This window comes from Bufo gargarizans, chromosome 2 (genome assembly GCF_014858855.1).
Source record: "Bufo gargarizans isolate SCDJY-AF-19 chromosome 2, ASM1485885v1, whole genome shotgun sequence".
NCBI lineage: Eukaryota > Metazoa > Chordata > Amphibia > Anura > Bufonidae > Bufo > Bufo gargarizans.
In genome coordinates, this window is record NC_058081.1 from 51,470,870 (window position 1) to 51,497,147 (window position 26,278).

Consider the following 26,278-nt stretch of genomic DNA (forward strand, 5'->3'; position numbering starts at 1 on the left):
TACATAGAAGGTGAAGGTGCAGGCGGTGGGGAGAGTCATGTAACACCTGTGGGGTCAGACATAGAGGGGCACTGATACATGGAGGGTGAAGGTGCAGGCGGTGGGGTCAGACATAGAGGGGCACTGATACATGGAAGGTGAAGGTGCAGGCGGTGGGGTCAGACATAGAGGGGCACTGATACATGGAAGGTGAAGGTGCAGGCGGTGGGGAGAGACATGTAACACCTGTGGGGTCAGACATAGAGGGGCACTGATACATGGAGGGTGAAGGTGCAGGCGGTGGGGTCAGACATAGAGGGGCACTGATACATGGAAGGTGAAGGTGCAGGCGGTGGGGTCAGACATAGAGGGGCACTGATACATGGAAGGTGAAGGTGCAGGCGGTGGGGTCAGACATAGAGGGGCACTGATACATGGAAGGTGAAGGTGCAGGCGGTGAGGAGAGACATGTAACACCCGTGGGGTCAGACATAGAGGGGCACTGATACATGGAGGGTGAAGGTGCAGGCGGTGAGGAGAGACATGTAACACCCATGGGGTCAGACATAGAGGGGCACTGATACATGGAGGGTGAAGGTGCAGGCGGTGGAGTCAGACATAGAGGGGCACTGATACATGGAAGGTGAAGGTGCAGGCGGTGAGGAGAGACATGTAACACCCGTGGGGTCAGACATAGAGGGGCACTGATACATGGAAGGTGAAGGTGCAGGCGGTGAGGAGAGACATGTAACACCCGTGGGGTCAGACATAGAGGGGCACTGATACATGGAGGGTGAAGGTGCAGGCGGTGAGGAGAGACATGTAACACCCATGGGGTCAGACATAGAGGGGCACTGATACATGGACGGTGAAGGTGCAGGCGGTGGAGTCAGACATAGAGGGGCACTGATACATGGAGGGTGAAGGTGCAGGCGGTGGGTAGAGTCATGTAACACCCGTGGGGTCAGACATAGAGGGGCACTGATACATGGAGGGTGAAGGTGCAGGCGGTGGGTAGAGTCATGTAACACCTGTGGGGTCAGACATAGAAAGGCACTGATACATGGAAGGTGAAGGTGCAGGTGGTGGGGAGAGTCATGTAACACCTGTGGGGTCAGACATAGAGGGGCACTGATACATGGAAGGTGAAGGTGCAGGCGGTGGAGTCAGACATAGAGGGGCACTGATACATGGAAGGTGAAGGTGCAGGCGGTGGGGAGAGACATGTAACACCTGTGGGGTCAGACATAGAGGGGCACTGATACATGGAAGGTGAAGGTGCAGGCGGTGGAGTCAGACATAGAGGGGCACTGATACATGGAGGGTGAAGGTGCAGGCGGTGGAGTCAGACATAGAGGGGCACTGATACATGGAAGGTGAAGGTGCAGGCGGTGAGGAGAGGCATGTAACACCCGTGGGGTCAGACATAGAGGGGCACTGATACATGGAAGGTGAAGGTGCAGGCGGTGAGGAGAGGCATGTAACACCTGTGGGGTCAGACATAGAGGGGCACTGATACATGGAGGGTGAAGGTGCAGGCGGTGGGGAGAGACATGTAACACCCGTGGGGTCAGACATAGAGGGGCACTGATACATGGAGAGTGAAGGTGCAGGCGGTGGGTAGAGTCATGTAACACCCGTGGGGTCAGACATAGAGGGGCACTGATACATGGAGGGTGAAGGTGCAGGCGGTGGGGTCAGACATAGAGGGGCACTGATACATAGAAGGTGAAGGTGCAGGCGGTGGGGAGAGGCATGTAACACCTGTGGGGTCAGACATAGAGGGGCACTGATACATGGAGGGTGAAGGTGCAGGCGGTGGGGAGAGACATGTAACACCCGTGGGGTCAGACATAGAGGGGCACTGATACATGGACGGTGAAGGTGCAGGCGGTGTATGACGGTCGGACTGACCGAGATATCAGGCTGCGCCAGGCCATGTTACCGCTACATGGAGGAAGAGGAGCCCCCTATATACCTGCTGTATACCCCTATATATACCTGTCAGTCAAAGGAGTGATCACCAGGCGTCCAGAATTCCCCAGGTACTCATATCCATACTGGAACTGAGTGTTAGTCTGTCTAACGAGACAGTCATCAATTTCCTATAGAGAAAGAGAGAGCAAAGTACACAGCATTCAACAACTGACACTCTGATACCACAGACTCATAGCTCCTTCTATATGTATCACCCTGCAGGAGGAGGGGCAGACTCATAGCTCCTTCTATATGTATCACCCTGCAGGAGGACGGGGCAGACTCCATAGCTCACTTCTATATGTATCCACCCTGCAGGAGGAGGGGGCAGACTCAATAGCTCCTTCTATAGTGATCACCCTGCAGGAGGAGGGGCAGACTCATAGCTCCTTCTATATGTATCACCCTGCAGGAGGAGGGGCAGACTCATAGCTCCTTCTATATGTATCACCCTGTCAGGAGGAGGGGCAGACTCATAGCTCCTTCTATATGTATCACCCTGCAGGAGGAGGGGCAGACTCATAGCTCCTTCTATAGTATCACCCTGCAGGAGGAGGGGCAGACTCATAGCTCCTTCTATATGTATCACCCTGCAGGAGGAGGGGCAGACTCATAGCTCCTTCTATATGTATCACCCTGCAGGAGGAGGGGCAGACTCATAGCTCCTTCTATATGTATCACCCTGCAGGAGGGAGGGGCAGACTCATAGCTCCTTCTATATGTATCACCCTGCAGGAGGAGGGGCAGACTCATAGCTCCTTCCTATAGGATCCCTGCAGAGAGGGGCATACTCACTCCTTCTATATGTATCACCCTGCAGGAGGAGGGGCAGACTCATAGCTCCTTCTATATGTATCACCCTGCAGGAGGAGGGGCAGACTCATAGCTCCTTCTATATGTATCACCCTGCAGGAGGAGGGGCAGACTCATAGCTCCTTCTATATGTATCACCCTGCAGGAGGAGGGGCAGACTCATAGCTCCTTCTATATGTATCACCCTGCAGGAGGAGGAGCAGACTCATAGCTCCTTCTATATGTATCACCCTGCAGGAGGAGGAGCAGACTCATAGCTCCTTCTATATGTATCACCCTGCAGGAGGAGGGGCAGACTCATAGCTCCTTCTATATGTATCACCCTGCAGGAGGAGGGCAGACTCATAGCTCCTTCTATATGTATCACCCTGCAGGAGGAGGGGCAGACTCATAGCTCCTTCTATATGTATCACCACCTGCAGGAGGAGGGGCAGACTCATAGCTCCTTCTATATGTATCACCCTGCAGGAGGAGGGGGCAGACTCATAGCTCCTTCTATATGTATCACCCTGCAGGAGGAGGAGCAGACTCATAGCTCCTTCTATATGTATCACCCTGCAGGAGGAGGGGCAGACTCATAGCTCCTTCTATATGTATCACCCTGCAGGAGGAGGGGCAGACTCATAGCTCCTTCTATATGTATCACCCTGCAGGAGGAGGGGCAGACTCATAGCTCCTTCTATATGTATCACCCTGCAGGAGGAGGGGCAGACTCATAGCTCCTTCTATATGTATCACCCTGCAGGAGGAGGGGCAGACTCATAGCTCCTTCTATATGTATCACCCTGCAGAGGAGGGCAGACCATAGCTCCTTTCCCCGAGAGGGGCAGACTCATAGCTCCTTCTATATGTATCACCCTGCAGGAGGAGGAGCAGACTCTAGCTCCTTCTATATGTATCACCCTGCAGGAGGAGGGCAGACTCATAGCTCCGTCTATATGTATCGACCCTGCAGGAGGAGGGGCCAGACTCATAGCTCCTTCTATATGTATCACCCTGCAGGAGGAGGGCAGACTCATAGCTCCTTCTATATGTATCACCCTGCAGGAGGAGGAGGCAGACTCATAGCTCCTTCTATATGTATCACCCTGCAGGAGGAGGGGCAGACTCATAGCTCCTTCTATATGTATCACCCTGCAGGAGGAGGGGCACGACTCATAGCTCTTCTATATGTATTCACCCTGCAGGAGGAGGAGCAGATCATAGCTCCTTCTATATGTATCACCCTGCAGGAGGAGGGCAGACTCATAGCTCCTTCTATATGTATCACCCTGCAGGAGGAGGAGCAGCTCATAGCTCCTTCTATATGTATCACCCTGCAGGAGGAGGGGCAGACTCATAGCTCATTCTATATGTATCACCCTGCAGGAGGAGGGGCAGACTCATAGCTCCCTTCTATATGTATCACCCTGCAGGAGGAGGGGCAGACTCATAGCTCCTTCTATATGTATCACCCTGCAGGAGGAGGGGCAGACTCATAGCTCCTTCTATATGTATCACCCTGCAGGAGGAGGAGGCAGACTCATAGCTCCTTCTATATGTATCACCCTGCAGGAGGAGGGGCAGACTCATAGCTCCTTCTATATGTATCACCCTGCAGGAGGAGGGAGCAGACTCATAGCTCCTTCTATATGTATCACCCTGCAGGAGGAGGGGCAGACTCATAGCTCCTTCTATATGTATCACCCTGCAGGAGGAGGAGCAGACTCATAGCTACCTTCTATATGTATCACCCTGCAGGAGGAGGGGCAAGACTCATAGCTCCTTCTATATGTTATCACCCTGCAGGAGTGAGGGGCAGACTCATCGCTCCTTCTATATATATCACCTGCAGGAGGAGGGGCAGGACTCATCGCTCTTCGTATATGTATCACCCTGCAGAGGAGGAGACAGACTCACTAGCTCCTTTCTACATGATTAGCCCCTGCAGGAGGAGGAGGAGCAGACTCATAGCTCTTCTATATGTATCACCCTGCAGGAGGAGGGGCAGCCTCATAGCTCCTTCTATATGTATCACCTGCAGGAGGAGGAGCAGACTCATAGCTCCTTCTATATGTATCACCCTGCAGGAGGAGGGGGCACTGACTCATAGCTCCTTCTATATTGTATCACCCTGCAGGAGGAGGGCAGACTCATAGCTCCTTCTATATGTATCACCCTGCAGGAGGAGAGGGCAGACTCATAGCTCCTTCTATATGTATCACCCTGCAGGAGGAGGAGCAGACTCATAGCTCCTTCTATATGTATCACCCTGCAGGAGGAGGAGCAGACTCATAGCTCCTTCTATATGTATCACCCTGCAGGAGGAGGGCAGACTCATAGCTCCTTCTATATGTATCACCCTGCAGGAGGAGGGGCAGACTCATAGCTCCTTCTATATGTATCACCCTGCAGGAGGAGGGCAGACTCATAGCTCCTTCTATATGTATCACCCTGCAGGAGGAGGGCAGACTCATAGCTCCTTCTATATGTATCACCCTGCAGGAGGAGGGCAGACTCATAGCCTTCTATATGTATCACCCTGCAGGAGGAGGGCAGACTCATAGCTTCTATATGTATCACCCTGCAGGAGGAGGAGCAGACTCATAGCTCCTTCTATATGTATCACCCTGCAGGAGGAGGAGCAGACTCATAGCTCCAGTTCTCTATGTATCACCCCTGCAGGAGGAGGGGCAGCCTCATAGCTACCTTCTATATTTGTATCCCCCTAAACCCTGCAGGAGGAGGAGCAGACTCATAAGCTCCCTTTATATGTAATCACCCTGCAGGGGGAGGGGCAGACTCATAGGCTCCTTCTATATGTATCCAACCCCTGCAGGAAGGAGGGGCAGACTCATAGCTCCTTCTATATGTATCCACCCTGCAGGAGGAGGGCGCAGACTCATAGCTCCTTCTATATGTGTCACCCTGCAGGAGGAGGAGCAGACTCATAGCTCCTTCTATATGTCTCACCCTGCAGGAGGAGGGCAGACTCATAGCTCCTTCTATATGTATCACCCTGCAGGAGGAGGGGCAGACTCATAGCTCCTTCTATATGTATCACCCTGCAGAGGAGGGGCAGCCTCATAGCTCCTTCTATATGTATCACCCTGCAGGAGGAGGGGCAGACTCATAGCTCCTTCTATATGTATCACCCTGCAGGAGGAGGGGCAGACTCATAGCTCCTTCTATATGTATCACCCTGCAGGAGGAGGAGCAGACTCATAGCTCCTTCTATATGTATCACCCTGCAGGAGGAGGGGCAGACTCATAGCTCCTTCTATATGTATCACCCTGCAGGAGGAGGGGCAGACTCATAGCTCCTTCTATATGTATCACCCTGCAGGAGGAGGGGCAGACTCATAGCTCCTTCTATATGTATCACCCTGCAGGAGGAGGGGCAGACTCATAGCTCCTTCTATATGTATCACCCTGCAGGAGGAGGGGCAGACTCATAGCTCCTTCTATATGTATCACCCTGCAGGAGGAGGGGCATGACTCATAGCTCCTTCTATATGTATCACCCTGCAGGAGGAGGGGCAGACTCATAGCTCCTTCTATATGTATCACCCTGCAGGAGGAGGGGCAGACTCATAGCTCCTTCTATATGTATCACCCTGCAGGAGGAGGGGCAGACTCATAGCTCCTATATGTATCACCCTGCAGGAGGAGGGCAGACTTATAGCTCCTTCTATATGTATCACCCTGCAGGAGGAGGGGCAGACTCATAGCTCCTTCTATATGTATCACCCTGCAGGAGGAGGAGCAGACTCATAGCTCCTTCTATATGTATCACCCTGCAGGAGGAGGAGCAGACTCATAGCTCCTTCTATATGTATCACCCTGCAGGAGGAGGGGCAGACTCATAGCTCCTTCTATATGTATCACCCTGCAGGAGGAGGACAGACTCATAGCTCCTTCTATATGTATCACCCTGCAGGAGGAGGGGCAGACTCATAGCTCCTTCTATATGTATCACCCTGCAGGAGGAGGGGCAGACTCATAGCTCCTTCTATATGTATCACCCTGCAGGAGGAGGGGCAGACTCATAGCTCCTTCTATATGTATCACCCTGCAGGAGGAGGAGCAGACTCATAGCTCCTTCTATATGTATCACCCTGCAGGAGGAGGGGCAGACTCATAGCTCCTTCTATATGTATCACCCTGCAGGAGGAGGCAGACTCATAGCTCATAGCTCCTTCTATATGTATCACCCTGCAGGAGGAGGGGCAGACTCATAGCTCCTTCTATATGTATCACCCTGCAGGAGGAGGGGCAGACTCATAGCTCCTTCTATATGTATCACCCTGCAGGAGGAGGGGCAGACTCATAGCTCCTTCTATATGTATCACCCTGCAGGAGGAGGGGCAGACTCATAGCTCCTTCTATATGTATCACCCTGCAGGAGGAGGGGCAGACTCATAGCTCCTTCTATATGTATCACCCTGCAGGAGGAGGGGCAGACTCATAGCTCCTTCTATATGTATCACCCTGCAGGAGGAGGGGCAGACTCATAGCTCCTTCTATATGTATCACCCTGCAGGAGGAGGGGCAGACTCATAGCTCCTTCTATATGTATCACCCTGCAGGAGGAGGGGCAGACTCATAGCTCCTTCTATATGTATCACCCTGCAGGAGGAGGGGCAGACTCATAGCTCCTTCTATATGTATCACCCTGCAGGAGGAGGAGCAGACTCATAGCTCCTTCTATATGTATCACCCTGCAGGAGGAGGGGCAGACTCATAGCTCCTTCTATATGTATCGCCCTGCAGGAGGAGGGGCAGACTCATAGCTCCTTCTATATGTATCACCCTGCAGGAGGAGGGGCAGACTCATAGCTCCTTCTATATGTATCACCCTGCAGGAGGAGGAGCAGACTCATAGCTCCTTCTATATGTATCACCCTGCAGGAGGAGGGGCAGACTCATAGCTCCTTCTATATGTATCACCCTGCAGGAGGAGGAGCAGACTCATAGCTCCTTCTATATGTATCACCCTGCAGGAGGAGGAGCAGACTCATAGCTCCTTCTATATGTATCACCCTGCAGGAGGAGGGGCAGACTCATAGCTCCTTCTATATGTATCACCCTGCAGGAGGAGGAGCAGACTCATAGCTCCTTCTATATGTATCACCCTGCAGGAGGAGGGGCAGACTCATAGCTCCTTCTATATGTATCACCCTGCAGGAGGAGGGGCAGACTCATCGCTCCTTCTATATGTATCACCCTGCAGGAGGAGGAGCAGACTCATAGCTCCTTCTATATGTATCACCCTGCAGGAGGAGGAGCAGACTCATAGCTCCTTCTATATGTATCACCCTGCAGGAGGAGGGGCAGACTCATCGCTCCTTCTATATGTATCACCCTGCAGGAGGAGGAGCAGACTCATAGCTCCTTCTATATGTATCACCCTGCAGGAGGAGGAGCAGACTCATAGCTCCTTCTATATGTATCACCCTGCAGGAGGAGGAGCAGACTCATAGCTCCTTCTATATGTATCACCCTGCAGGAGGAGGGGCAGACTCATAGCTCCTTCTATATGTATCACCCTGCAGGAGGAGGGGCAGACTCATAGCTCCTTCTATATGTATCACCCTGCAGGAGGAGGGGCAGACTCATAGCTCCTTCTATATGTATCACCCTGCAGGAGGAGGGGCAGACTCATCGCTCCTTCTATATGTATCACCCCTGCAGGAGGAGGGGCAGACTCATAGCTCCCTTCTATATGTATCACCCTGCAGGAGGAGGAGCAGACTCATAGCTCCTTCTATATGTATCACCCTGCAGGAGGAGGAGCAGACTCATAGCTCCTTCTATATGTATCACCCTGCAGGAGGAGGGGCAGACTCATAGCTCCTTCTATATGTATCACCCTGCAGGAGGAGGGGCAGACTCATAGCTCCTTCTATATGTATCACCCTGCAGGAGGAGGGGCAGACTCATAGCTCCTTCTATATGTATCACCCTGCAGGAGGAGGGCAGACTCATAGCTCCTTCTATATGTATCACCCTGCAGGAGGAGGGCAGCCTCATAGCTCCTTCTATATGTATCACCCTGCAGGAGGAGGAGCAGACTCATAGCTCCCTTCTATATGTATCACCCTGCAGGAGGAGGAGCAGACTCATAGCTCCTTCTATATGTATCACCCTGCAGGAGGAGGAGCAGACTCATAGCTCCTTCTATATGTATCACCCTGCAGGAGGAGGGGCAGCCTCATAGCTCCTTCTATATGTATCACCCTGCAGGAGGAGGAGCAGACTCATAGCTCCTTCTATATGTATCACCCTGCAGGGGGAGGGGCAGACTCATAGCTCCTTCTATATGTATCACCCTGCAGGGGGAGGGGCAGACTCATAGCTCCTTCTATATGAATCACCCTGCAGGAGGAGGAGCAGACTCATAGCTCCTTCTATATGCATCACCCTGCAGGAGGAGGAACAGACTCATAGCTCCTTCTATATGTATCACCCTGCAGGAGGAGGAGCAGACTCATAGCTCCCTCTATATGTATCACCCTGCAGGGGGAGGGGCAGACTCATAGCTCCTTCTATATGTATCACCCTGCAGGAGGAGGGGCAGACTCATAGCTCCTTCTATATGTATCGCCCTGCAGGAGGAGGAACAGACTTATAGCTCCCTCTATATGTATCGCCCTGCAGGAGGAGGGGCAGACTCATAGCTCCTTCTATATGTATCGCCCTGCAGGAGGAGGGGCAGACTCATAGCTCCTTCTATATGTATCACCCTGCAGGAGGAGGGGCAGGCTCATAGCTTCTTCTATATGTATCACCCTGCAGGAGGAGGAGCAGACTCATAGCTCCTTCTATATGTATCACCCTGCAGGAGGAGGAGCAGACTCATAGCTCCTTCTATATGTATCACCCTGCAGGAGGAGGAGCAGACTCATAGCTCCTTCTATATGTATCACCCTGCAGAGGAGGAGCAGACTCATAGCTCCTTCTATATGTATCACCCTGCAGGAGGAGGAGCAGACTCATAGCTCCTTCTATATGTATCACCCTGCAGGAGGAGGGGCAGACTCATAGCTCCTTCTATATGTATCACCCTGCAGGAGGAGGAGCAGACTCATAGCTCCTTCTATATGTATCACCCTGCAGGAGGAGGAGCAGACTCATAGCTCCTTCTATATGTATCACCCTGCAGGAGGAGGGGCAGACTCATAGCTCCTTCTATATGTATCACCCTGCAGGAGGAGGAGCAGACTCATAGCTCCTTCTATATGTATCACCCTGCAGGAGGAGGAGCAGACTCATAGCTCCTTCTATATGTATCACCCTGCAGGAGGAGGAGCAGACTTTTCTGCTGCCGACAGACTTTACCTTATCCCAGTAGAAACGCAGCTGACTTAACCATTCGAAGGAGGAGACGTCCATGCAGCCGCTCTTAATCATCTTATCGATGACGTCTCTGGCATGGACCTCCACGGTTATCAAGGCCACCAGTTTCAGCCGCAGAATCTTGGTCAGGTTTCCCCGGATGGCATCGGAGTATTTGTTCAGCATAGAGATCTGTACATGTAAAGGTTGAGATTAGTGAGGAAATTGGGGCAAAAAATTCTATAATTAAAATCTCTGCTTATCATTAGTGAATGAATAAAAAAAATTTGCACCAAAGCTCTTGATTTGTGTAAACATGACTTGGTCGGGATACAATATCAACAATGAGTGTTCTCATTTACTGACAGAAAGCAGAGATCTTGAAGAAGTTAGCAAATTGAAAAGCAAATTCTATTGGAAAGCTGCAGCTTTTTAAAATATTATTTTTATTTACGTTTTCAATTATAATTATAGATAAATTATAACATTTGATTTTTCCAAGTCTTTTTGGGATGTTCTTTGTGATGAGATATATGTGATATCAGGTCTAGAGGCAGAGTTATTTCCCGCTGCGCCTCTATGTATTGTTGGATGTTTTGCCAGAAGTTTTGAATGTTATTGCATGTCCATAATCCGCGCCATAGGTCTGTGTTTGACGAGTTACATTCAGGACATTTTGTTATTCTTTTAGTTTTAAAAAAAATAATTTTTGGGGTGGTTAAATTCTATATCAGCTTTATGTATTGTTTTAAAGGGAGGTTTCTTTCCATATTCTGCCCTCTCCTCCCGACCGCACATCCAAGCCCTTTCCACCACCTGCCGCCTCCAACTCAAAAACATCTCCCGCATCCGCACTTTCCTCAACTTTGAGTCTGTACCTGCCCTCATCATCTCCCGCCTGGAATACTGCAACATCCTCCTTTGTGGCCTTCCATCTAGCACTCGCTCCCCTCCAATCTATCCTCAACTCCGCTGCCCGACTAATCCCCCTCTCACCCTATTACTCCTCTGCCTCTCCCCCTATTACTCCTCTGCCTCTCCCCCTATTACTCCTCTGCCTCTCCCCTCTGCCAATCCCCTCACTGGCTCCCCATCTCCCAGGGAATTCACTACAAAGTACTGACAAACACATACAAGGCGTCCACAACCTGTCCCCTCCCTACATCTCTGAGCTACTTTCCTGATACACCCCCACACGCACTCTCCGATCCTCACAAGACCTCCTTCTCTCCTCTCCTCTTATCGCCTCTTCCCACAATCGCCTCCAGGATTTCTCCCGCGCATCCCCCGGACTCTGGAACTGTCTACCCCAACATATCAGACTCTCACCTACAGTGGAATCCTTCAAAAGAAACCTGAAAGCCCACCTCTTCAGACAAGCCTACAACCAGTGACCCTGCTGCCTCTATACCGCCATGACCGCTTCACCCGCACCTACTGTGTCCTTCTCCCAATGTAGATTGTAAGCCTCCCGTCAGGGCCCTCTCTCCTTCTGTACCAGCCTGTTACCCGTCTTGTTTATGCTTATTGTCTGTATCATGTATGTGCACCGCTTATCATATGGACAGCGCCAGGGGATGAATGGCGCTTTAATAAATAAGAATAATTTTCCGTTGTGTGTGCATTTTTTGACTTTTCACCATCCTTCTAGTATTTTTTTTCTGTATATTTCGATCTAAAAGTTGGAGGGCCCATGTCCCAAAAAGTTTTTGGATATGTATTTTTTTTTTTAACAGTAAATTCTTATAATAATCTTTTTATTGTAATTTTCAATTGCAGTACATATAAATAAAAAGGTATAATAAATACAAGTTATGAAACAAAAAATAAAAATAAATAAATAAATAAATAAATAAATATATGAGACACAGGTGTTCAGCCTTTCCGTTCTCGGAGCAGGAGAACGGAAAGGAAGGATTCGGCACAAAACTGAGCCGGACGGAGCCTACGGATCCTACAGACTATAATGGGGTCCGTTAGGTTTCCGCTCAGAAGATGATTTTGGAGCGGAGACAAAAGTTGTGGGCGCAGGACTTTTGTCTCCGCTTCAAAAATCTTCCTCTGAACGGAAACCTAACGGACCCCATTATAGTCTATAGCAGGGCTGACCAACCTGCGGCCCTCCAGCTGTTGTAAAACTACAATTCCCACAATGCCCTGCTGTAGGCTGATAGCTGTAGGCAGTCTTTGCATGCTGGGAGTTGTAGCTTTGCAACATCTGGAGAGCCGCAGGTTGGCCATCCCTGGTCTATAGGATCCGTAGGCTCCGTCCGGCTCAGTTTTGTGCCGAATCCTTCCTTTCCATTCTCCTGCTCAGAGAAAGGCTGGATGCTGAAGTGAACTCAGCCTTACATATACGCACATATTTTATAAATGTTTTAAATATTTAGTTTCCCTAGGGCAGTGTTGGCGAACCTTTTAGAGACCGAGATCCCAAACTGCAACCCAAAACCCACTTACTTATGGCAAAGTGCCAACACGGCGATTCACCCTGAATACTACAGTCCAGTATCGGATATCCTCCATGTACTTTATTATTTAGCTATAATAGCCTGCCTACAGTCAGTGCGCTGCCCGTGCCGCTCATAGTGCGCCCTGCGCTGATGAATGGCAGGAATAGTCTAAGGCATATTGATACACCATAGACTATTTCCAGGGTGCGGGTGCCCACCCGTGCCATAGGGTGTCTATCCTCTCCTTACACACCATGTACTTCATTTGGGATATCCCTTCTGCAGTTGTGGGGGTTGTCTGGTGTAGCCAGGAGTCCATGATACATCTTTTAGCTACTAATAGCGCGGCACGGATTATTTGTGGGATGTGATTTTTCCCCCGTCTTCTTCTTTGTGATGAGATATATGTGATGTCGGGTCCAGAGGCAGAGATATTTCCCGCTGCGCCTCGATGTATTGTTCTGAACGTTGTCACACCTCCATAATCCGCGCCATAGGTCTGCGTTTGAGGACTTACATTTAGGGCAGTTTGTTATTCTTTTGGGATTTTTAGCATTTTTTGGGATGTTAAATCCTTGATATGCTTTATGTATTATTTTGAGGGAGGTTTCTTTCCATCTTTCGCTGTATGTACGTTTTTTTGACTTTTGACCATCCTTCTAATATTTTATTGATCTGATAGCTGAAGGGCCTGTGTCTGAAAACGTTTTGGGATTTGTGTATGTGAATAGAAATTTTGTAAGTTTTAAATTGATGGATGATTTTGAGGTGTTTTTTTGTTAAATATGAAATGTCGTTTCTGTAGCTTCTTTATCTAGATTGGAGAAAGAGGATCTTTGTGCGTCGTGAGGAACTGGTCACTTTTATTTCTTTATTTTCTGTTAGCCGTCTATTATCAGATTGATGCATAAGGCTACTTTCACACTAGCGTTCGGCTGTCCGCTTGTGAGCTCCGTTTGAAGGCTCTCACAAGCGGCCCCGAACGCAGCCGTCCAGCCCTAATGCATTCTGAGTGGACGCGGATCCGCTCAGAATGCATCAGTCTGGCAGCGTTCAGCCTCCGCTCCGCTCAGCAGACGGACACCTGAACGCTGCTTGCAGCGTTCGGGTTTCCGCCTGGCCGTGCGGATCCGTCCAGACTTACAATGTAAGTCAATGGGGACGGATCCGTTTGAAGATGACACACTATGGCTCAATCTTCAAACGGATCCGTCCCCCATTGACTTTACATTGAAAGTCTGGACGGATCCGTCTGAGGCTACTTTCACACTTAGAAATTTTTTAACATTATAATGCAGACGGATCCGTACTGAACGCAAGTGTGAAAGTAGCCTTAGTTGACCCGCTGTGCGGATTCCCTTTTCTTTTCATTCTTTAAACAATCTGCTGTCTTTTCCAGCAGTACATTCTACATGGCTCCATAGCGCCACGTGTTTAGGTAAGAAATACGGTAGTTTGTAAATTTTCCGGATTTCTCCCCATGTTACCAGTCTGCCTCTTAGGACTATCGATCTCTTTGCTATGGTCGGCCAGGAGGTGTATTTTGCGTGTAAGAGACTTTGGAGATTTTCTGGAATTATTTTGTCGTTATTTCTGATTTGAAAAGTTAAGTTGTAGTATATTAGTTAGCAAATAATAGGAAATGTAAAAAATAATTTGTCGTCTTAATTATATATTTGATTTTAATTTGTTTTTATATGAAGTAATTCATCTATTGATCTTCCAATATCTCATATCTAAACCAAATCAGCTTTATTGGCAGGACTAAATACATTTATTAGTATTGCCAAAGCAATGGGAAATAATTGGGTAGGGTTGGGGAATGGGGACATATACAGGGTGAGATATAGGAGTCCATGGTATATCAGGCTCCTCTCAGTCTATGGCAGGCAGTAATATATTGTGCTGCTATGGCCGTTGTGTTCTCCTCTTCCCCCAGCAGTATGGAGAGTCTCTCTTCCTCCTCCATGGAGATGAAGTCTGGGCAGAGATCAGACAGTCTCCTGAAGTCAGTCTCCCTCACTGCTGAGTATTTGGGGCACTGCAGCAGGAAATGAGCCTCATCCTCCACGGTCTCCTGGTCGCACTGCTAGCACAGTCTGCTCTCCCTGGGCATGTACCTCTGTCGATGACGCCCGGATTCGATGAGCAGGCTGTGGGCGCTCAGTCTGTACCGGCTCAGGATCTGTCTCTTGGATTGGGGAGTTTCTCCAGATATGGGGCCAGTTTGTACTCCCTCTGCAGGCTCTGGTATACTGACAGCTTCTGGGATGTTCTTATGTTGTTCCTCCAGACGCTAATATACTCCTCTTTGTACTTGTGTATCGTCCTCTGGATTTCGCCCTTTGTCAGGCTATTGTGGTTGGTGGCTTGGGCAGGCTGGGTTTGGGTGACTTGTTGCAGGGTGCTTTGTTTTTCTGGGGCTTCTTGGTGTAGCAAGGCTTTGTGATGGTAGGAGCTGGGACTGCTGCTATGCAGATGGGATCTGAATGATAGCGCCCTCTTCTGTACAGCAAAGTAGAGTGGGAATCTGCCCAGTTCTGCTCAACAGGCGCTGTTTGAGGTGCTCCTGTGGACCTGGAGAAAGTGTTTGCAGAGTTCTAGGTGGAATAGTTCTGTTGGCCCAGAGTCCCACTTTGCCAGTCTGGGTATATGTCTGGGCCCCAGACTTCGCTGCCATACAGGAGGATTGGGGCGATGATGGTGTCAAGGATTTTAAGCCAGACGGTCACTGGTGCTTTAAGATGATACAGACGCCTTCTGATGGCATAGAAGGTTTTGCTCGCCTTGTCTTTCAGTGTTTCCATGGATTTCTAGGCCCAGGTAGGTGTAGCTGTCGGTTTCTGAAATTGGACAGTTGTTTAGCAGAAAGGGAGGACGCCCGGCTGCTTTCCGGTTTCTTTTCTGGAATACCATGATGTTGGTTTTCTTTGGATTGATGGGCAGTGCCCACGTGTTACTGAACTTCTCCAGGATTTTCAGGTTATCATGGAGACCTTTCTCAGTTGGCGATAGTAGCAGAAGATCATCTGCATAAAGGAGAAATGTCACCTCGGTGTCATGGAGGGTGAGACCAGGTCCTGAGGAGGACTCCAGAGCCGCCGCCAGCTCATTGATGTAGATGTTAAACAGGGTTGGACTGAGGCTGCAGCTCTGTCTGACTCCTCGGCTCTGCCGGAAATAAGCCGTTCTCCTCCCATTTACCTTCACGCTGCATCTGTTCTCAGTGTAGGAGCTTCTGATGACATCATATGTTTTTCCTCCTATTCCGCTTTCAAGAAGTTTCAGGAATAGGCCTGGATGCCACACTGAGTCAAAGGCCTTCTTAAAGTCCACAAAGCAGGCATAGATCTTTCCATGCTTTGTATTGTGGACATGGCTCTTGATGAGGCTCTGCAGGGTGTAGATGTGGTCCGTGGTGCGGTGGTTTGACATGAAGCCTGCTTGGCTTCTGCTGAGGATGTTGTGCTGGGTGAGGAAGCTGAGGATCCTCCTATTCAGGATACTGCTGAGGAGTTTTCCCAGGTTGCTGCTGACACGTCATACCTGTCTCCGCCCTTGTGTATGGGGGCGATGATGCCCTGGTTCCAGCTCTGGGGGAAGTAGCCGGCACTGAGGACAACATTTTAGAGTTTTACTAATGCGGTTTGGATACCTGGCGGGCTGTATTTGATCATTTCTGGAAGGATCCCACCTGGGCCACTGGCTTTTTACTCTTTATCACTGAGATCCTCTCCGTTATCTCCTGCAGTGTGATCGGTGTGTTTAGAGGGTTTTGGAAATCTTAGATTTTTTCCTCCATATCCTTCAGCTTTTTCTTTTTGTTCTGGGCTTTGGTCCTCCCTCGAGATGTCCTTGTAAAGATCCTTGAAGTACTGGAGCCAGATGTTTCCGTTTTGGATGTGGTTGGTGTTCTTACTGGTTTTGTCCATCTGCTTCCATAGTTCCCAGAAGCAGTTGTCCTGGAGAGCGTCTTGGAGTTGGAGGAGCTTGGTTGAGATGTTGCCTTGCTTTTTCTTTCTGAGGGTATTTTTGTATCGCATTTGTATGTTGTTGTAGGCCTCCCTCAGACTGGGGTTGTTCAGATCTTGGTGTTTCCTATTTGAGGCCATTCTTAGTGCCTTCCTTATATCTTTGCACTCCCGGTCGAACTAATTGTTAGGTTGTTGCTTTTTTGGCCTTTTGTTACATCTTTTTAGGTCAGACATTTCCGCCATGGTGTAAAGTAAATTAATAAAAGTCCCTTACCGCGAGATTTACTCCTTCTGGGTTCAGCTCATACACTGTACTATGGAAGTTATGGAGCATCTCCTGGATCTCTGCGCTGTTTATGGTCTCCATATACTTTGGGGCTGACATCTTGGACCATTTAAAAGATGGAGGTAGGCTAAAGAGGCCGGTCTGCTGTGATGTTTGTGCTGGTGGTTTACTTGTGGATTTAATGTATAGAAGCAGTTGGTCTGACAGGTGTGTCTGTGGGGTGACAATGAAGCCACCAACCTTTGTGGGGTCCATACCTGTTATGGCGTAGTCTACCACACTGCTGCCTACATGGGAGTTTAGGGTATGTCTACCAAGAGAGTCTCCCTTGGTGCGGCCATTGAGAATATGAAGTCCGAGGCTTTGACATAAGTTCAGCAATTTTCTGTGCGGTCATAGGTGTTCCTCTCAGTGTGTACTGAGCTGTCACAGTCAGTGTCTGCTCCGAATCATCTATCTCTCTGTCTATATATCTATCTAATATCTATCTACTGTATCTATCTATCTATCTATCTAATATCTATTTAATCTATATACACTGAACAAAAATATAAACACAACACTTTCGGTTTTGCTCCCATTTTGCATGAGCTGAACTCAAAGATCTGAAACATTTTCTACAGACACAAAAGACCCATTACTCTCAGATATTGTTCACAAATCTGTCTAAATCTGTGTTAGTGAGCAGTTCTCCTTTGCCGAGATAATCCATCCCACCTCACAGGTGTGGCATATCAAGGTGCTGATTAGACAGCATGAATATTGCACAGGTGTGCCTTAGACTGCCCACAATAAAAACTGTCAGAAACCGTCTCAGGGAAGCTCATCTGCATGCTCGTCGTCCTCATCGGGGTCTGGACTTGACTGCAGTGCGTCGTCACCGACTTGAGTGGGCAAATGCTCACATTCGATGGCGTCTGGCATGTTGGAGAGGCGTTCTGTTCACGGATGAGTCCCGGTTTTCACTGTTTAGGGCAGATGGCAGACAGGTTTGCACTGCGTGAGGCAAATGGTGGCCACACCAGATACTGACTGGTTTTCTGACCCCCCCTCCCCCGCAGTATGGCAAAACGGTGCACATTTCAGAGTGGCCTTTTATTGTGAGTAGTCTAAGGCACACCTGTGCAATATTCATGCTGTCTAATCAGCACCTTGATATGCCACACCTGTGAGGTGGGATGGATTATCTCGGCAAAGGAGAACTGCTCACTAACACAGATTTAGACAGATTTGTGAACAATATCTGAGAGTAATGGGTCTTTAGTGCATGTAGAAAATGTTTCAGATCTTTGAGTTCAGCTCATGCAAAATGGGAGCAAAACCAAAAGTGTTGTGTTTATATTTTTGGTCAGTGTATCTATCGCTCTATGAATATATCATTTATATAAATATTAACGACAAATTATTATGTTAGTCATTAATCAAACTGTATTCAGTTTAAGAAAAGGGATGAGGTGGTTGGATGTCTATATAAGTTATAAAATAGCTAAACAATAAATATATATTTTATACATATATACAATAGAACTATTTTTATTAAAGGGAACCTGTCACCTCCAGCAAACATCCGCAGCCGCCAGCAGTACCTGGGAGCAGTCAGCAGCGTGTTTGTAGCGATCATTTTCTTCCTGCAGGCCGATGAAGCAAAAGCTGTAAAACCGATCCTTAATCCCCTGCGCGGCGCGCTTCTCTAGTCAGGCTGGAAGTCACGGGGGCAGCGGCCTCCTTGCTTCAAGTCATGGTAACCGCGCTCCCTTCCCTGCCCCTTCCCTGTGACTGACAGCGCTTAGGCACAACAGTTCGGCTGGCTTTGCCGAACTGCCGGCTGTCAGTCACAGTGAAGGGGCAGGGAAGGGAGCGCGGTTACCGTGACTTGAAGCCTGACTAGAGAAGCGCGCCGCGCAGGGGATTAAGGATCGGTTTTACAGCTTCATCGGCCTGCAGGAAGAAAATGATCGCTACAAACACGCTGCTGACTGCTCTCAGGTACTGCTGGCGGCTGCGGATGTTTGTTGGAGGTGACAGGTGGGGAAAAGGGTTTATCACACAGATATGCGATTTATGTAAAATAATTCATCCATATCTTCGCTATATTAGAAAGTATCTATAATTAGGTGAAAAGTTCCGTTTGATGCAGTTCTTAGAAAGTTTGGATTCCATACGTTTTTGGATATGTGCATGCGATTTTATATGTTTGTATATAAGTTTGATTTTGGGGGCTTTTCAATAAAAGATCAAATGTTTCTGTAGCTTCTTTTCCTAAATAAACCTACAGAAGCGCCGGCTCCTCGGGTACACACAGATATCCTCTTTTCTCCAGATGAAATCATTTAGAAAGCTGCAGTTTTAGTTACGTAAGATGCAACACGAGCTGAATTCTATAAAACATGGCAGAGCAGAGCGCACGGACCTGCTTCTTCTTCATGACTTTGAGGTACTTCTTGTCGGCGCGCTCCTTGGCCATCACCAGAGATTTGGTCACATCTGTGGTCCACTGGATCTGACTGGAGGTGAGCAGCACCTACAAGAAGAGATGAGGTGAGTGACCATGACTGAGCCAGCAGTCACCTGGAGCCGTTGTGCTCTTGGCACGCACCTGTCCTGCCCACTCCTTCACCCACTTGTCCCGCTTGCTGGACATTTTTTTCAGCGCCAGTCGGCAGTTCCTTAGAATTTCCTTCAAGGTCCAGCGCATAGTCCTCTCGATGTCACAGAGCCAGGCCTGGAAGACCAGACAGCAGCCAGTGTTATTTCATATGTTTCACATGTGTAAAGGGCATCTGTCAGCAGTTTTGTACCTATGACACTGGCTGACCTGTTGCATGTGCACTTGGCAGCTGAAGACATCTGTGTTGGTCCCATGTTCATATGTGTCCACATTGCTGAGGAAAATGAGGTTTTATTATATGCAAATGAGCCTCTAGGAGCAACGGGGGCGTTGCCATTACTCCTAAAGGCTCAATTCTCTCTATACCTGCCGCGTCCTCTGCACTTTAGTGACAGGGCCACACAGTGAAAATGTCATCACATCTGCCCTGTCAAACTAGAGAGGGTGCAGCTGTTGCAGAGAGAGCAGAGCCTCTAAGTGCAATGGCAACCCCCACATTGCTCCTAGTGGCTCATTTTCATAAATTAAAACATCATGTTTTTTCAGCAATGCGGGCACATATAAACATGGGACCAACACAGATGCCTTCAGCTGCCGAGCGCACATGCAACAAGTCATAGGTACAAATCTGCTGACAATGCCCTTTAAATTGCGGCTCCCAATCTGTTGCAAGGCCATGACTCCTAACATGTGTAGACCGAGTATGCTGGGAGTTGTAGACTTGCAGCAGTTGGGACAGCAGCAGCTTACCTCCACGGGACCCTCTAATAGCACAGGATAGGTGAACTCCACATGCTCTCCCTCTGCAGAGAACATCCCTCCAGCTTCAAACTTATTGCTCACTCCAACCTGAGGACATGGGACAACAGATATCAGAGGGTTAATCTCAATTATCATCTTTTCCACGATCTAGACTGGAGGAAGGGGGCATCCCAGGACAACTATAGGGGTACCCAGTTAAGCATCCTCCAGTGGTAGCTGATTGGGGAGAATCCTGGATGTCTGGAGGAGACCTAGCGTTACCTTCTGGATCTTCAGGGACTTAATGTTATCAAAGCATTTCTTTAGATGTGGCTGGACAGCTTCAGGATTACGGGATTGGCCAAGGATCTCCAGCAGGTCATCGTTAGACAAGAAATAGAAGCGGGGGAAGATGTGCCGTTTGGTCTCCAGGTACATGTCCAGTGACTTCTGTATTCCCTCCAGGACCTGGTTCATCTCCCCCAGCTTCTCCAGCAGACCTGGCAACAGAAAGAAGAGAGACAACTTGTGGCCAGTGATCATTCCACTCCTCAAGACTCAGACTGTGCCAGCCTACACACCTGGGTGATGGGTGCCTCGCAGGGCGTTGTTGTCCTTGTTCAGTCGGTCCATGATGGTCTTCCAGTTGATGTTTACTTCATCAAACTCTGCTGACTCCTGAGGAAGCTGCTTCCTAATGTCTTCTCCCATGAAGATGTTCTGCACAGGGCAAGAGTGAGGTTTATATTTACCACAGCAACACTACGTCTGACCACTAGAGGGCAGGTCATACTAGCAAATACCCTTGAAGTCTTCTAGTTATATTCATATCCTGGGAAAATGGGGCTCTCAGACCAATGTGGTGCACCTCAAGTTTAGAACCTTCAATCAGTTTCTCAGGCTTATAAATCTACAATATATATTTTTCTCTGCTCACTCTCTCCTACTGCTGGGCATCAGGACGTGTCAGTCATTCTATTCATCTATTCAACAATTTTACTGTTTATGGTCTTCTTCACGTATGTTTCTAAAGGTGGACTTACCTCCAGATACAGCCACTGCCTTTGCACAGTAAGGACTGTCTCGATGACCTCCAAGATATGGGAAAGGCAGCGTTCCCACCGGTCCACATCTTGCTCAAAAGCTTTCACAAACGGAGACGCCTTCATGGTCGATAAGCTGACTTGGTTGTCTTCTAAGGCTTGGAATACTTCGTCTGTCCCTCTGGGGGAAAAGATAAGACGATTTATGTTGCGGGCTCTGTCAATGGAAGGGTCTAAGTGAAGATCGGGAAGTGAACCACTCACCTCAGGCGGTGGTGACCCTTGTCTTTGTAGGGCACAATGTCCAGCAGGGTCTCCTCCCAGGTTCTTGAGATGTTCTCCAGAGCCTGTAAAGGTGGAAGAACACGTTCTTATATTACTTAGGCTAGTTTCACACTGGCGTTTTGGCTTTCCGTTTCTGAGATCCGTTCAGGGCTCTCACCAGCGGTCTAAAACAAATCAGTTTTGCCCTAATGCGTTCTGAATTGAAAAGGATCCACTCAGAATGCATCAGTTTGCCTCCGTTCCGTCTCCAATCCGCTCTAAAGGCGAACACCAAAACGCTGCCTGCTGCGCTTTGCTGTCCGCCTGATGAAGCGGAGCCAAATGGATCTATCCTGGCACACAATGTAAGTCAATGGGGACGGATCCGTTTTCTCTGACACAATAGAAAACTGATTCGTCCCCCAATGACTTTCAATGGTGTTCAAGACAGATCTGTCATGGCTATAGAAGACATAATACAACCGGATCCGTTCATGACAGATGCATGAGGTTGTATTATTTTAACGGAAGCGTTTTTGCAGATCCATGACGGATCCGCAAAAAACGCTAGTGTGAAAGTGGCCTTACCTTACATGTCACTAGAAGAGACACTGTCTACAGACATCTAATGTTGCACTTACCTGCTCTATGGACAACTCTTTGGTGGCTGCCATGGAGATTTCGCTGATCTTCTCCACGAACTGGTCCAACCCAAGTTCCACGATTTTCTCCAATGTGAAGTCATCGGCTCCCTGGTCAAATGGCCTCTGGACCTCCTGCTTCACTTGTGTCCAGTGCCTAGGAATCAGGATTTATCACACACACGACCCACAGGACATCATCTAGTCCTATCATGAGACTTTCTGGTGTCCTTCACTTTCTCAACTTTATAACACCTCGTCAGTAAGGAGCACATGCAGCACTGCAGTAGTAATCATAGTAGTAACAGAAGTGCAGTAGGAGTAGCAATCACAGTAGTAACAGAAGTGCAGTAGTAGTAGTAATTATAGTAGTAACAGAAGTGCAGTAGTAGTAGTAATTATAGTAGTAACAGAAGTGCAGTAGTAGTAATCACAGTAGTAACAGAAGTGCAGTAGTAGTAGTAATTATAGTAGTAACAGAAGTGCAGTAGTAGTAGTAATTATAGTAGTAACAGAAGTGCAGTAGTAGTAATCACAGTAGTAACAGAAGTGCAGTAGTAGTAATCACAGTAGTAACAGAAGTGCAGTAGGAGTAGTAATCACAGTAGTAACAGAAGTGCAGTAGTAGTAGTAATTATAGTAGTAACAGAAGTGCAGTAGTAGTAGTAATTATAGTAGTAACAGAAGTGCAGTAGTAGTAGTAATTATAGTAGTAACAGAAGTGCAGTAGTAGTAGTAGTAGTAGTAGTAATCATAGTAGTAACAGAAGTGCAGTAGTAGTAGTAGTAGTAATCATAGTAGTAACAGAAGTGCAGTAGTAGTAGTAGTAGTAGTAATCATAGTAGTAACAGAAGTGCAGTAGTAGTAGTAGTAGTAGCAATCACAGTAGTAACAGAAGTGCAGTAGTAGTAGTAATTATAGTAGTAACAGAAGTGCAGTAGTAGTAGTAATTATAGTAGTAACAGAAGTGCAGTAGTAGTAGTAGTAATCATAGTAGTAACAGAAGTGCAGTAGTAGTCATAGTAGTAGTTATAGTAGTTGTAATAGCAGAATGTAGTAATATAGTAGTATAGGTAAGTAGTAGTCACAGTGATATTAGTAGCGGTAGTAATAGTAGTATTAGTAATAGTATTCAGTGTCGGACTGGGGTACCTTATTTTGAGGGCCCACCGTACGGATACAAAGTTTTGTATATGCACACCGGCTGGTGGAGGTGCTGTATATATAATATATGTATGTAGTGCAGTCAGTCTAATGTGTTATGTGCTGCTTGTGCAGGGGGTGGGAGACTAGGGGCCCACCTTGCTCAGGGGCCCACCGGGGGATTCCCCTGAGGGCCAGTCCAAGCCTGATAGTGTTAGTAGTAATAGCAGTAGTGTAGTAGTAGAAGTAGTAGCAGGAATAGCAGTAGTCTAGTAATAGTAGTACTAGTACTACTAGTAGTAGTATCGTAGTACTAATGTCTCCTAGGTGTAAGCGGCTCCTACCTCTCCCGTAAAGCTGGGTTCCTCAGATCCACAATGAGGGGCAGGGTTCTCTTGAACTGGTCAATGCGACTCCTGGCCGTCTCCAGCACCTCCCAGTTCTTGTCCTGCACAGGAACCAGTATAATTACACTCCTTAGGGGCTCATGCACACAAACGTATTTATTGTCCGTGTCCGTTCTTTTGCGGAGCCCGTACGCAGAACCATTCATTTTAATGTGGCCGCAAAAAAACGGAAATGACTCTGTGTGCATTCCGTATCCGTATGTCCGCAAGTCTGTTCCGTAAAAGAATAGTACATGTCGTATTCTTGTCCCTTTTGCGGACAAGAACAGGCATTGTTACAATGTATCCGCAAAAAAAAAATGGATGTAACTCGGATGTCATTCGTTTTTTTTTTCCAGACTTTTTCCCTAACTCTCAGGACCAGACGCGCCAAAAGGAAGCTGAAGGGGTTTGTACTATTTTAGAAAAGAGGGCCTGATTTTATTTATTTTTTTACATAAACAGCTCCACCCCATGGGCTATGTCTGCTATTACAGTTCAGCTGCAATACCATACACTGCCCACAGACAAAGGTGGCGCTGTGTCCGAAATAAAAGACTCCTGTTAGGACCTCCTATGAGCAGAATCCATTCCGTCTGATCATGTATTACACCTTGATGGCTGGGGGGCAAAATCATTTATCATGGCTGTAGCCTACTGATGAAAGGGTTAAATTGGCCATTCCTGTGGTTCCCCATCTGCTAGCTCTGCACATGAACACAGGTGGTACATCGGTCCCCCCCTTAGTTGCTATATGTGTCCTACATTGTGGACTGACAGCCCTCCTCACCTTCAGCTCCCGGCTCAGTCTGGTGAGTCTCCTGTACAGACCCTGTGCCGTGTTCTCCATCTCCTCGGTCTGCAGGGTGAGGAAGCGGCCGCGCTTCCACTCACCCCAGTTCTGCTCCCACTCTTTGGTGGCTTCCCACACAAGCTGCAGAGAATCCAGGTCCTACAAGAAGTAGACAGTGAGAAGTATGGTGGGATAAGACTATGTGAGCCATCTCCTGTAAACGCTCAGCCCCCCTGACCCACCTTCTCCAGGGCCTGGATGTCCTTGGAACTTGGATGTTCTATCTTGAACATGCCCAGACCGGAGCGGATGGTGTTCTCCTCCTCCTTCAGGGTGTCCATCATATTATGGAACGTAGAGATCTGCTCCAAGGCCATCTCACATCCCACAGAGCTGGAGAATGGACCTGGAAAGAGAGGAGATGATGGATGTCTACCTTCTACATGGTGAGGCAAGGATGGTCCCATTTCTGTTTTCTTACCTTTGTCAGAAAATTCCTCCAGAATTGATCGAGACTTCTTCTTGAACTCCTCGGCGGTGTGGATGAGACCGGTTTTGAACTTCTCTTTGGACTTTTTCAGCATGGACTCGCTGTCTATGAGGCTCTGCTGGAAGGACAGCCACACCTTGTTCAGGGAGTCCAACATCTGGAGGACCTGAGGGAACCACAAGATCTTCCTAGAACAGTTTCTTCCCATAGATATCATAGCTGAATGGTCATAACGTCACAGAGGGATCAACAGGACTGCCTCAATCCCATTCACATAAAGCACATATGTCAAACTCATGGACCTCCAGCTGTTGCAAAACTACAACATCCATCATGCTCAGAAAGCCTACAGCTATTAGGGCATGCTAGGAGTTGTAGTTTTGCAACAGCTGGAGGGCCATCAGTTTGACATCCCTGACATAAAGGGTTGTCTGTGTAACAAAGGACAGGACAGGTCCTCCAGAGCGATGGATGCTCTTTGTAATCGCTCTTCATTATGGCCGAGATGATGATCCTGAACAGAGGGCCAAAGGTTTTTACTAAAATGGACAACCCGTTTATAGGGGATGGCTCATCTCAGACTCTGAGGGCTTATCTCCAGGACGTGGCCCCCAAAGTGAAGGAGAGCCATCAATGTCTAAGACAAGCCAACCCCCTTTAAGCTTGCACATGCGACTGAGATATACTTACAGATTCCTCCACAACCACCTCATATTTCTTAAGGATTTCAAACTGGTCGTGGATTGGCATGATCTGACTCTCCGTCTTGGAGAGCTCATTCTGAAGGGTGTCGTATAGGGTCAGGCTCTGGGACAGTTCCTCCAGAGTTTGGGGAGGCTTCGTCACACTACATACAGAGAAAGAAAAGGTTATCACATAACCAAAGGTAGAAAAGGAATGGACCAACATCTGGAAGAAATCCCCGGCACCAGACATAATAGCGGAAGCGCTGCCTTCACTCAATATGGCGTCGCTTCTGCTGCAGCTCATCCAAGGCTGCTGAAAGTTACATCATGATGTCTTCTCCAGTCACATCCAGAGCTGCATTACGCTGCTTTCATTTTTGGCTGCTAAACAGACGTGATGTTTACACCTGCGAATGCAGCTCTGGATGTGACTGGAGCCTATGATGTGATGTAGATTTCTCACCGCTCAGCATTATCACTCAGGTAGGCATGAAGCTCCATCAGCTTCTCGGTGGCCATGTGCCTCAGCAGACCGGTGAACTTGTTCTGCCACTCGTTGCAATGTTGGACCAAGGCAAACTTCAGCTGACTGCAGTCCAGCATGACGAACTGGATGTTCTGCACGGTCTCCTGCTTCTGGACGTTGTTGGCCAGCTCGGTGTATCTGCGAGACAAGGACATGAG

The 26,278-nt window shown here is 48.4% G+C and overlaps 1 protein-coding gene across 1 annotated transcript in view; it reads right to left on the minus strand.

Annotated features, from left to right (window-relative positions):
* DNAH2 (dynein axonemal heavy chain 2) overlaps positions 1 to 26,278 on the minus strand; it is a 127,293-nt gene that overhangs the window by 47,792 nt on the left and 53,223 nt on the right. The window contains exons 21-36 of the mRNA XM_044278914.1: positions 26,058 to 26,258; positions 25,599 to 25,755; positions 24,900 to 25,074; positions 24,661 to 24,824; positions 24,416 to 24,577; positions 23,584 to 23,687; positions 22,097 to 22,253; positions 21,456 to 21,538; positions 21,192 to 21,372; positions 20,730 to 20,868; positions 20,431 to 20,648; positions 20,158 to 20,256; positions 19,396 to 19,521; positions 19,210 to 19,320; positions 10,090 to 10,278; positions 1,981 to 2,084 (exon numbers count right to left, since the gene is read on the minus strand). Of these exons, the coding sequence (XP_044134849.1) occupies positions 1,981 to 2,084; positions 10,090 to 10,278; positions 19,210 to 19,320; positions 19,396 to 19,521; positions 20,158 to 20,256; positions 20,431 to 20,648; positions 20,730 to 20,868; positions 21,192 to 21,372; positions 21,456 to 21,538; positions 22,097 to 22,253; positions 23,584 to 23,687; positions 24,416 to 24,577; positions 24,661 to 24,824; positions 24,900 to 25,074; positions 25,599 to 25,755; positions 26,058 to 26,258 (2,370 nt within the window). The remainder of the gene's footprint in view (positions 1 to 1,980; positions 2,085 to 10,089; positions 10,279 to 19,209; positions 19,321 to 19,395; positions 19,522 to 20,157; positions 20,257 to 20,430; positions 20,649 to 20,729; positions 20,869 to 21,191; positions 21,373 to 21,455; positions 21,539 to 22,096; positions 22,254 to 23,583; positions 23,688 to 24,415; positions 24,578 to 24,660; positions 24,825 to 24,899; positions 25,075 to 25,598; positions 25,756 to 26,057; positions 26,259 to 26,278) is intronic.